Source organism: Lacerta agilis, chromosome 1, assembly GCF_009819535.1.
Source record: "Lacerta agilis isolate rLacAgi1 chromosome 1, rLacAgi1.pri, whole genome shotgun sequence".
Lineage (NCBI taxonomy): Eukaryota > Metazoa > Chordata > Lepidosauria > Squamata > Lacertidae > Lacerta > Lacerta agilis.
This window is the reverse complement of record NC_046312.1, coordinates 44911504-44924334: the sequence shown is the minus strand read 5'-3', so window position 1 is coordinate 44924334 and position 12831 is coordinate 44911504. Positions and strand designations below refer to the sequence as shown.

General features: G+C 46.2%; 1 protein-coding gene across 1 annotated transcript in view; it reads right to left on the bottom strand.

Moving 5' to 3' along the window:
* Positions 1 to 7688: 7688 nt before the first annotated feature.
* The window catches only part of LOC117045555 (deubiquitinase DESI2-like), a 45143-nt gene continuing 40000 nt past the window's right edge, over positions 7689 to 12831 (bottom strand). Inside the window, exon 5 of the mRNA XM_033146718.1 lies at positions 7689 to 7990. Within this exon, the coding sequence (XP_033002609.1) occupies positions 7748 to 7990 (243 nt within the window). The 3' untranslated portion in view covers positions 7689 to 7747. The remainder of the gene's footprint in view (positions 7991 to 12831) is intronic.

Here is a 12831-nt window from a genome sequence, read left to right as displayed (position 1 = left end):
AGGACTGAGCTCTTAAAGAATGACAACACCCATAAAAATACATGTTGAACAGAAACCAAGCAAACAAAAAGTAGATGGAGTTCAGACTTGACAAGAGAAATGGTATCTACCAGGAGCAGAATGTAAAGAATATATTATATTATATTATATTATATTATATTATATTATATTAATATATACTGTTATAAGAATTCTAAGGTCTTAAATATTCATAAATGCTCACACATCTAAATATATAAACCATGTGTCTGAAATAGTACAGGAGAGCAATCCTGAAGCAATTTTGACTCTCCCAATGACCTCAAATATTCCTCTGCAGTAAGGGAGGCAGATGGGGAGAGGCTTCCCATTGTCTTTTCACTTACAAACCCTGTCTTAAGGGCATATTTGTGTATGAATAGGGTGAACCTGTCACCTAGACTCAGGAACCCAGGTAATGCAATCAGCGACCATTATCAGGTATCCTGGCAGACAGGATTTCTGCTGTAGACTGCCTCCTATGATGTATGTATAATGATTTTGGGGTGGTCTTTGGCTAAGTGGGTTGGGCAATGTCCAAAGTCTTTAAAGATTTCTGCACATTTTTGTTCATGGTCTCTCCCTCCTTTGAAAGTGGGGAGGGAACCTTGTTGCAACAGGAAAAATAAGTATCTGCTTTGCTTTCCACTGGATCCAGTCTCCATCCATTTTTCTCTGACCAATCATGGAATTAGGGAACTCGGAGTCCCATGGGGAGTTGGGCAGCAAAAGCCAAACCCCAATTTTTACATCAATTTCTACATTATTATTATTTAAACAAAAAGCCTTCTTCTGCAATCAAATGCAAAACAGAAACTCAGCCAATGAATGTCTGCCATAATACCAGGAACAATTTGCTGCTACATCTCACCCCAGATTCCTCCTTCCAAGTGGATACAGTGGTACCGCGGGTTAAGAACTTAATTCATTCTGGAGGTCCGTTCTTAACCTGAAACTGTTCTTAACCTGAGGTACCACTTAAGCTAATGGGGCCTCCCACTGCCACCACATGATTTCTGTTCTCATCCTGAAGCAAAGTTCTTAACCCGAGGTACTACTTCCGGTTTAGCAGGGTCTGTAACCTGTAGCCTCTGTAACCTGAAGTCCAGGGGTTGCCAAACTAAGGCCTGCGGGCTGGATAAGGCCCGAGCGAGCCAATTATCCGGCCCCCAACAACCCTGCCATCTGCTCTTACTGACACGACGCGGCGTGGCTGCCCATCTCCGGGTCGGCGCGGCAAGGGAAATACCTTGTGCGCATGCGCAAGCATAATTTCCGGGGCACTTCCTGGTCTGCGGAGGCCCGTGCGCATGCGCACAAGCTATTTCCAGTGCCGCGCCGTGCCAGAAGTGCGCCGGAAATTACGCTTGCGCATGCACACTAGCTATTTCCAGTGCTGCGCCGCGCCAGAAGTGTGCCGAAAATGACGCTTGCACATGCGCTCAAGCTATTTCTGGCACTGCGCCACACCATAAGTGTGCCAAGAAAAGCAAGTGTGTGCGCGTATGGGCGCACGCTCCCCCACCCTCCGGCCCACCACACGATCGGTGCCGGAGAAACCAGCCTGAGGCCAGGTAAGTCTGCCGACCCCTGCTGAAACCTCTGTAACCCGAGGTACCACTGTATTCTGCAGCGAGCTTCCCTCAGCCCACCCAGGCAGGACTAAAGCCATGCATAAGAAGCCATTGCACATAATGCAGATCACACAGCTGTTTGTTGGGAGAGAGTGAGACCTGGGAATGTCAGAGGATGCTGCATTCAACGGCTGCTTCAGGGCAATAAAAGGGCAACTCAGCCCCATAATTCCTACCTCCCACCCTGAGGAGCAGCTCTAGGAATTTCAAAATAATGACCATCACCACCATGCTGATTCACATAAATATTGCTCAATGAACTCAGGAGAAAAAGACTGTGCGGTGCCAGTTTGGAGGATAAACGGAGAGCAGCAGACAATGTGGAGTCAGCAGGCCTGAATAGCCACAGGAAAAAACAGCATGTGACTGATTCCGGTCATGGCCATCTGCAACAGCAGAGGGTCAGCTTATATTCAGTGTAATAATTACTTCCTAATTCAGATAGCGTTGTGTTTTTTTAAGAGACAATTTATTTAAACCACTTCTATACCATTTAATGTATAAAAAGATAACTCTAAGTGTTGTACAGAAAGGAGCTTATATTGGAGAGCTTATGCAGTTTGTGTGTGTGTGTGTGTGTGTGTGTGTGTGTGTTCATATATAGTATAGGCTCCATTTTCCTCAGAGACTGCGGACACTTCCAGATGACCTGTTTACTGAGAATTCATTATTTGCTTGGACAAATCCTAAATACAGTTCTCCACATTTCTGCAGCAACCTGCAATTAAAAAAAAATCCTCATAAAAATTCATTAGGACTAGTATACACATTTTCAGTATGCAGTTGTGACTAATATACACATTTTCCAAGAAATTTTCTCCAGTGTGGTCCATTTCTCTGTGTTATTTTCACAAGTGTAAGCATATTTATATATATTAAAAAATCCCAACTATATGCATTTTTGCTTGAACTGCATTAAAAATTTGGAGAAGTGTGAATTTCAAAGCACACTTGCACTTTCATTTGCGTGTTGATTCAAAGTATGCCAATTAGGTGGTTGCTCATCAAAATGCAAACAAAATCAAATTTCCAACCCATCCCTACTTATGAGTAAGGTATACTGCATCACTGTCAAGATCAGGCTACGGGAGTTGAAGCCCATGTGGATGTGAATTTCAAGCTATCTCCAGAACCGACTTCCTGGAAATTCCTCCTGAGACCAATTTAAGGTGTTTATCTTGACATTTAAGGCCCTAAATGACTTGGTCCTCAAATATCTGAAAGAATGGCTCCTTCTAGACCAGGCTTCCTCAACCTCAGCCCTCCAGATGTTTTGAGACTACAATTCCCACCATCCCTGACCACTGGTCCTGCTAGCTAGGGATCATGGGAGTTGTAGGCCAAAAACATCTGGAGGGCTGAGGTTGAGGAAGCCTGTTCTAGACCAACCTGCCCAAAGACCTCAAGGGAAAGCCCTGAAAGTGGTTCCTGCATGTAATGAGGTTTGTGGTAAAGGCCTGCAGGTGAATTTTCTTTGCAGTGACCTTTGGAGCGGCCTCCCTCTGAGGAGTGCCTCATCCCCACAGTGATTTTCATTTGGCACCCAGTGAGGACACACCTCTTTGCCCAGGTTCTTTGGGCAGGGTTGAGGTGCATTGGGAACACATACGTTTTCGCCGCCACTATTATGTTTTCATTTGTCTTTTGAACTGTGCCTTCTTGCTGTTTTACGTTTTCAGTTTTTGAAGTTAGTGGCATCAATTAGTCCCATCAGCAGAAGCTCTATAGAAGGACTTCTACTTGCACATCAGGGTTCCCTCCCACTCCGTGCCCCACAAAATTCATAGAATCCTAGAATTGTAGAGTTGGAAGAGACCCCGAGGATCATCTAGTGCAACCCCCTGTAATGCAGGAATCTCATCTAAAGCTTCAATGACAGATGGCCATCCAACCTCTTCTGAAAAACCCTCCGACGGTTCAAGGGGATCAGGAAAGTCCCTGGAACAGGACTTAAGAGGGAGAAGAGGGGGGTTGTTCCATCAGGCCAGCTGAAATGTTTCCATCTCACAAATTGAAAAGCCTAACAATCAATCTATGTATGTATGTATGTATGTACGTACCTGTATTTCCACTTCGGAACCTGTGGTTGGATTATAAGTATTAAAAATATTTTTTCCCAATTAAAAAAATCCCAGTCCACCATCAAGATTCATCTGTCATTTTTTGACATTCCTCGTACTACAAATAGAAGCTTTAGGATTTATGAACATAGGAAGCTGTGTTATACTGAGTCAGATCACCTAAGCTCAGTACAGTGGTGCCTCGGGTTACAAACTTATTTCATTCTGGAGGTCCGTTCTTAACCCGAAACTGTTCTTAACCCAAGGCACGCTTTTGCTAATGGGGCCTCCCGCTGCCGCCGCTTGATTTCCGTTCTCATCCTGAAGTAAAGTTTGCAACCTGGAGCAACTGCTTCGGGGTTAGCAGAGTTTATAACCCGAAGCATTTGTAACCCAAAGCATTTGTAACCTGAGGTACCACTGTATTGTCTATACCAGTGTTTTTCAACCTTTTTTGGGCAAAGGCACACTTGTTTCATGAAAAAAATCACGAGGCACACCACCATTAGAAAATGTTAAAAAATTTAACTCTGTGCCTATATTGACTATATATAAAGTAATTTTTCAATTTTCCCACGGCACACCAGGCAACATCTCACGGCACACTAGTGTGCCGCGGAACAGTGGTTGAAAAACACTGGTCTATACTGTCAGTGGCTCTCCAGGTTTCAGGCAGGGTGTCTCTCTCAGCCCTACCTGTAGATGCCAGAGATTGAACTGGGACCTTGCATGGAAGGCAGATGCCCCATGGCTGAGCAGTGGCCCTTCTCTAAACATCAGAACCTGAGCAATAACTGATGTCTGCACCCAGGGGCTAGTGTGCACTCAGGCTGAAACCCCTTTACTAGGGTTGCCATATTTAAAAAAGTGATAATCTTAAAAAAAAACCACCATGAATTTATTAAGGAAATTCGCCAAAATCTACACTTTTGACATGGGTTGCCGTACGTCTGGATTTCCCCGGACATTTCAGCGATTTCCACCAGGTCACTGTTTCCAACGGGAAATTCTGAACGTATGGAAACCCTACCTTTACCACCAGGAAAGAAAAGGAAGCTTGTACAGGCTTGTATTTAATGCAGCGGCACTGAGTAAGAAGCCTGTCAGCGCACGAATTTAGGCTGGAGCAATTAGACTTCCCTGCCCTCCTGCCCCCCTCCCCCCCAATTTAGGGGATCGTGACCATTTCACCCGCACTGGGTATCAAGCTAAGAGGGTGTGGCGTTCACCCCTAAAGGTTCTCCAAGGGTTAACTTGGCAGGGAGGAGCTTGACCAATGGGAGCTCTCCAGGCAATTAGAGTGTGGAAGGATGGCAGTTAGAGAGGATAGAAAAGGCAGTTAGAGGTTGGAAGTGAGACAGTTGAGTTGAGTTAGGGAAGGATAGAGAGAGGGAGATAGAGCCTATGATCAGAGCTAGAGCAGAGTGAATAATAAACAGGAGGCATTAGGGATAGTTATTGGAATACTAGGTAGAGAGTTGATATATACTTATCTGAATAACCATACAGTTATATTAAACGTTTTACCAAGTCAATCGAAACCATTACGCTTTGTACACACAATAAAGAAACACATGTCTTATTTTCACCGAAATCTGAATCTGAAGTGAGTTATTCATTGCCAGAGTGAATACTGGCTGGTGGCAGCGGTTATACCATATGTCGTTGGGGCAGTTACCAATAGACCGTTAAACGTCCGGGGGTGCTGCTCAGGTCTGAGTGAGTGACCGCGACAGAGGGCACTGCAAGGAGTGCTGCAACAATGACAAACCACAGAAGGTGAAAGGCCGGGGGGGGCATATTTTGGCGTTGCACAGGGTGCCGCTGAAATTTAAAAACCCAAAGTCTGCCACTGCCCCCCACACACTGAGGAAGATGAACTAGAGGCCTATCTAGCCTGGGCTGCCTTGGACCAGTTGCAATCTTGCCACACCTCCACTGCATCTCACCCCATGGGCTCTTGTTAGCATTCAAAGTTTTAATTTGCAAAAAAAAAAAAAAAACTGGCAGTCTTCACAACTACACATAAGACGTTTCAGTGGTGTAGCTCACTGTCGAGCTGTCTCACCCACAGAGCTGCTACATAGACAGCATTTTCTCTCGCTTAAAGCACTTTGCCAATGAACAAGATATTGGGGGTCACAGTACGAAGCTCACAGAAAAGGACATTTTGGAGTGCTGGGAATGAATAAAACCATGCTAGGTATGATTAGGGAAAGGATTGGAAGAAAGGAACCAACACGTCATTATATAAATCAGGGGTGGGGAGCCTTTGGCTTGGGGGCCAAATGTGGCCTTCTAGGTCTGTCTGTTCAGCTCTCAGGGCTCTCCCCAGGAGCCATACTGCACACTCTTTTCAAGGGCTTTTGCCTGGCTGGAATGTGCCCTGGAACTGTGATGCTGCTTCTTCCTTCCTGGATGAAGGATGGTGATGCATGCATGAGTGTGTGTGTGTGTGTGTGTGTGTGTGTGTAACCTATGGCTTTTGCATGACTGGCAGGTAACCTGCTATACACAGGCATTGCCCACCTTTGCCTCTGGAATGTACAATTCCATTTGCCTTACCTTTTTTTTTAAAGTCAAACCTAACTTATTTTCAGCTGCTTTCAGCCCATTGGTCTAGCCATCTCAGTACAATGGTACCTTGGCTGTCAAACGGCTTAGGTGTCAAACAAATCGGCTCCCGAATGCCGCAAACCCGGAAATGAGTGTTGCGGTTTGCGAACGTTTTTTGGAAGCCGAACGTCCGACGTGGCTTCCGCTTGAGTGCAGTAAGCTCCTGCAGCCAATCGGAAGCCGCACCTTGGTTTTTGAACCATTCCGGGAGTTGAACGGACTCCCAAAACGGATTAAGTTTGAGAGCCAAGGTTCCACTGTATAGTGTATTCTGACTGCCAGTCTTAGCCAGAGGTCTTTACTACCTGGAGATGCCAGGGATTGAACCTGGGACCTGATTGTGTGGGGAGTAGGGGCTGATGGAGCAACATTTCCCTACAAAGAAAGTCTTAAGAAGTAGTGCTTTTGTTTTGTGGTGAGCACCTGCCTCCGCTTAGGTACGTATTCAGGACATCTCCATGCAGGGCTCAGGCTGAAGGCTTCATGACAGCCTATCTCAGAGGTTTACTATATTTGCAGTCATCCTCAGTCGGAGCCTTAAATAGGAGCTGTGACTCTGTTTTGGTAGCTAGCTCCGCATTGGCAGTTATAATCCAGCCACAGCTAGAGGGACACAGATTAAAGACCTGAGATTAAACCCCTGGATTTAAAGGCCTGAGAACCTCTGCTCAGAAAGGAGTTACAAACTTGACTATTGTGTGTCTTCCTCTCATTTGCTCTAATAAATAAATAAAAAGTCAGACTCACACATTTTTTTTGATTATTTTTGCTATTGTAGTTGAAGGGTAACAAGTCCTTCGGTCTCTTATACAATATTCTAACTCACAAAATAATCATAATAATCATAATCTGCGGCGGTAGAAGGGCAGCACCTTTCATTTATCCTTCAGATGGTTTTTAGAACCTAGTGATGACAAAAAGAAAGAAAACCGAGGAGATAAGAGAGTTAACTGGAGCTTGTTGCTGGTCTTGGGGTGAGAAAGGTAAGCTCTGATTTTGGTACTTAAAAGAGGTGCACTATGGGTAAGTTGCCACCTCAGAAAAACAGGAGAAGAAGGTGTTTTTTTGTGGTCACTGCTGGAGGAGGCAGGGGATTAAAAGAGTCCCAGGTAAGGGACTTCTCAGTGTGGCTTCCCTTCAGGCCTGCTGTGCCACATCCCCATGATTCCAGCAGTTTCTGTTTCGTTTTGTGTATTTCAAATCAAAGAGTACCACCTAGCCTCAGGAGCTTAAACCCCACACTCCTTGACAGAGTTCTAGAGTGACGCGGCTGAGAAACAAGCTGTCCTTTAAAAAAGAGGCAAGGGTGTTCATCTTCTCCTTGAGAGGCAAGGCTCTCCAGTGTCCTCAGGAGAAGGCAAGTGACCAGGCAATGGGGCAGAGGCAGAGGCTCGGCAGGGCGGCTCGGCCAGGCACAGTTCAGACCCTCGTGTGTCTGCAGGTCCGTGAAGGGCCTGAGGCGGAGGCCGCTGCGGAAGTGGACGGCGATTCCTCATCAGTGGTGTCTCCCTGCTCTTCCTTGTGGAGGCCAAGGCTGATGTGGCTCTGCAGGGCTGCTGGAGTCAGCCATTCCTTGGGCAGGCAGCTTTGCAGGAAGGGAATGCAGGAGCTGAAGTAGGCCAGGCGGTTCACCCAGCGGGGGATTTCCTTCCCACACAGGATCTGGGGAAAATGGACAGAAGAGCAACAACAACAGGTAACCGTTATATCATAGGTGCCTGATGAAAGGTGGTTGCTCCTCACACTGTCACCTCCCCATGCCTGTTCATGTTTTCGGGGGTGGGGAAGCAGGAGAGAAATGATGGCACGTATCACTGCAACATTTTATTGTGGCAGTGAAGCACACAGGCCGTGTGGAAGTGTCACATAAACCCCGAAAGCAACACTTGTCAAGTTGGCATTTCAACTATTTGGGCAACTTGTGATTGGGGATGCAGTCGGGTAATTTGAGACTTTGGACTTGATGGTTTCATGGGGGGCACTCTTTAGATCAGGAGATCTAACCTTTGATTTGTGAGTCTCCCCCACTCATAATTTTTTTTTTCGGACCACCCCACCACCACCACCAGCACAAGACCCCACTGATTTTGGCGACAGCGACTGCAAAAAGATTTTAATGAAAGCAGGCGCTGTGCTGGAGTGAGTGGGATGCAGCACCCCGATGAGCATACAGCTTGCCCTTCCTGGTCATTAGATCGATCATGTCATGAGCAGACCATAACCCCCTCCTCAGCATAGCTGCATGGATCAGTTGAGGAATGAGTGGCTGTGTGCCTGAATGTCTGTCTGTCTATATGGATGGATGGATGGATGGATGGATGGATGTGTGTGCATGTGGGGGTGCTTGTGCAAGAGTTCTATGTCCACCCTTGCAACTGGCATGTGGACTCCAGAAGGTTGGCCAAAGGTGAAAGTGGCCTTCAGGCCAGGAAAGGTTCAGTACTCCTACTTTAGAGGGTGTGTACTACTTCTCTTATATTAAACGGGCATTGCTTGCCCTGTTGTGTTAGGGGGCCTTCCTGCTCATTTTGCTGAGCAGGGCTCTGGACCTTACAGTTTTGTCCTGGCAAAACCACCACTTGAAACCTAAACTGTGTAATCCCCCTACATGGAAGATTCCCGAGAAATAAAGCGTACTCATCACTTCGTTTAAATATGAACATGACCAGATACCACCGGAATACAGTTCTAAAGCTGGATTTGTTCTACATCTACTGCAGGCATTAGGGTCAAGGAAGGGAAGACCATGCACTTCCCTGAAGAGGGAAACAGAAGGCCTACAAGAAACAGCAAAACTAGGCAAGTAGCAAAAGGCCATAAAATCCATTCTACACGCAAGCTCTAGGGACAGAACGGCCTTCATCTCGCAGCGCTGAGAGAGCCTAGATGAGCATGGCAAATGAGCAGGAGTGGAGAGGGAAGCCCTACAATGCCTACTGTGAAACAAGATCCCACGGCGAGAAAAGGGAGAACTAGAAAGCTTCTGAAACCAAGCCAACAGTAGCTGGCCTAGAGACCTCTGCAGTCATCTGGCTTTCTGCTTGGAAGTTGATCTAAAGCAGATAACATCTCTGCCTGTTCTAGGACTGTGATTTTGTGGAACTAACATAGGCCTGCCAGATCACATCCTGGCTGGGAATTCAGTTTCTATAGAACAGGCCTGAACCAAAGCTAAAACAGCTGACCACTCATGCCTTGTGGTCTGTGAAACAGAACATAGGTCAGAGGCAGAAATGTTTCTGAATACTAGTTGCTGGAAACCACGGCAGAGAAGAGAGCTCTCTTGGGCTCAGGTTCTGCATATGGACTTCCCACAGGCATCTGGTTGGCTGCTGTGAGACCAGGATAGTGGACTACATGGGCCATAAGCCTGACCCAGCAGGTTCTTATGTTCTTATTGGGAGGTGTCATACACCAAATTTATCAATTGAGCTCAGTATTTTCTTCATTGACAAGTAGTGGCTCTCCAAGGTTTCTGACAGAGGTCTTATTTGGCCCTCCCTGGAGATGCCCAGATTTAACTTGGAACCTTTAGCAGGGAAAGCAACAACATGTCTCTAACATGCCCCCTGGTAAGCTATGGGGGGCTTTGAAAGGCAAATGTTGTGAAGGCCTATTCTAGATTGTAAGAAGAAATGCTAAATGGCTTAGAACCAGGTTATCTCAGAAACTGCCTGCTCCCCTACAAAACCAGACTTGGAGACCTTGCTGTCTGTCCCATCTACACAGGAGGGTGCATACAAGAGGCAGAGCCTTCTCAGCAGTGGCCCTACTCAGTGGCAATTCACTAGCTTCCCACCATGTCTTTCTGCACTTTGAAGGGAAGCCAGTTTTTAATCTGTGGTCGCTGTTTTCTTTGGATGTTTGATGATGTTCTTGCTGAAGTTTTAATATTATTGCTTTAATGATTGCTGATTGCTCTTACCTTGTTTTTTCACTGTAAGTTTCTTTGATTATTAGTTTTTAAAAGTAGAATGGGTATAAATTCAAGTAGGCTGCTGTGGTGAGTCAAAGTTCTTCAGGCTCTGGGCTCCAAAAATTTAAACCTTCCCCTCTGAATAGAGCAGGGAAGTTCACCAATGTGAATAACTGCAGCTTAACCCAGCCTTCCTCAGCCTGGTGTCCTCCAGATGTTTTGGACTACAACTCCCATCACTTCTCCCATCACTTCTGACCATTGGCCATGTTGGCTGGGGCTGATGGGAGCTGGAGTTCAAAACACCTTGAAGACACCAGGCTGGGAAAGGCTAGTCTAGCCAATAAGGGCTCAGAGAAGGAAACCTGACACCCTTGCAATATGTATGAGTCCCAACACTTCTGCGATCCAAAGAGCTTCGTTCTTTGGTTCAAATGCAGTTCTGCTTTCTTATGCATGAAAGTCCTTGAGATGAAGATTTTTAAGTACAGGGAGCAGCTGCAGGATGACAGGGAAGGTAACAAGTGGCTCTCTGGGGAAGGCTTGGCTATAATTAAGACTAAGATTACTGGTGACACTTGAGAATAATGGCTTTCACTCTGAATGGATGAACAACTGTAAGTCATTTTACAGTAAGCTGTAAGTTTACTGCATTGGCACAAAATGGATTTTCTCCCCCTATCCCAGTAGGTGTTGCTACATGGCCACTGTCAGAACAGCCACAATTAATGGCTAAAGGAGTATTATGATTACACTGTGCTAGATATAAGATGTTATGTATTACAGCTTGGTATTGACCTTGAACAAGTGATGTGGGAAAGCTGATCTGGCACCTATTGGCCTTGTGCTTACCAGACTGTATTAAAAACAGGGCCTGTAAGTCTTCTAGATAGAGTAATGCAGCCAAAGTTCGGAACTGGAGAGTGCAGAATATGAACTTGCCCAGTCTGGAACTTCCAGATAATCCCAAACCCTTCCAACATTCAGGATCAGTCCATAATTACATTAGCATCAACCACGCTCATTGCTGCAGCTGCCCCCTTCCCCTCCCCACTGAAACTTAGCTGGCAGTGGTGGCAGCAATGAGAAAGACTTCTGTGTCAGCTGTCATTAGGCCACAGCACCATGTTAGGAACCATATCCCTTCTGATTCCTTTCCTATTGCCACCACCACTACACCAACGGGACACAGCACATAATTCCGGGATTGTCCCAGGAATACTGGGCCACTCGGAGAGTATGAGAGGGCCCTCATACAAGATTCAGCTGCAAAAGTGAAACCTTCCAGCTTGTCTTTTAAAGAGACATCGCACAACAAGGTAGGTGAAAACTGGGTACCACAACTTGCATGAGTGAAAGTGCTTTCTGCTCATGCAAAACTACCACAGAGCGGTGGGTAGTGCCATTGAGACTGGTGGAGTGGAAGGCAAGGAGGCCAACAGTAGGTGGAGCCAGAGCCAATGGCAGCAGAGCCAGCTAATTCTACTATTTCATAGAATCACAGAGTTGGAAGGGACCATAAGCACCATCTTGTCCAATCCCCTGCAATGCAGGACACATTTGCCCAACGTGGGGCTCGAACCAATGATCCTGAGATTAAGAGTCTCATGCTCTATTGACTGAGCTTGTCTCCATCCTCTTCCCCACTGGGTTCTGCAAGGGCAAATGTGAGACTAAGGAAGATGGAACTGACTGCTCTGGCCACCCCCTGAACTGGAAGTAAGTAAAAAGGTAGGCATGTGGGACTGGCTGGGGAAAAACTCAAGGACCAATCTTCACTGCTACTACAACGGATACAACTCCCAAAATGAGAAACATGCCAGCGCCATAGGAAGAGAAGTGGCTCTAGTTGCTAAGATGCAAATACTTTCCACAAGTCACTCTATCAATCAAATCCAAGAAGACAATGTGGGGGAAAGGAACCTTCAAAATAATAATTGCACTTGAATCCTGGCCTGAAATATAATCACTTCCAACTTAAAATGCATCTACTTGGTTAGAGAGAGAGAGAGAGAGAGAGAGAGAGAGAGAGAGAGATGATACGGCAATTTAGAAAATGCCTTGAGATGCTTAACGTTCTGAATCGACATCCCACAGAGTCCGGGAAGAAAAGAACACATCACACGCCTACACAGCCCATTTCCTCTCTCAAAGACTTCGGAGGAAATACAGCTCAGGTATACCTGAGTAATTTGACTTATTAAACTACACAGCTAAGCTGCACCCACATGGAATGAAACCCTACCAACCCCTTTCCCATTGCAAAGTGCCTTTGTGGAGGGGACTATGCATCTGCTGGGGAAGCAGGTGATTACCGTAACGCTTTCCCCTCTCAGTTGCCTTCCTTCTGCAGCCCTCTCCAGTTGCAGTAACTCTCCAACAGTTTGACTTCACCCCTGAAGGCACACTGTTCCATTGCCTCACGAGACAGATTGATGCCAACCAACCCACCAGTGTCCCAAACCTTGTTTACCTTGCAAGTATGAGTTTAAAACTTCATAGGACTAAAAGCGGGGGGGGGGGGAGGGAGGGACAGGGAGATACCTGTGGGAAAGTGATGGCAGGAGAAGGGTTAAGCAGAAGGGAC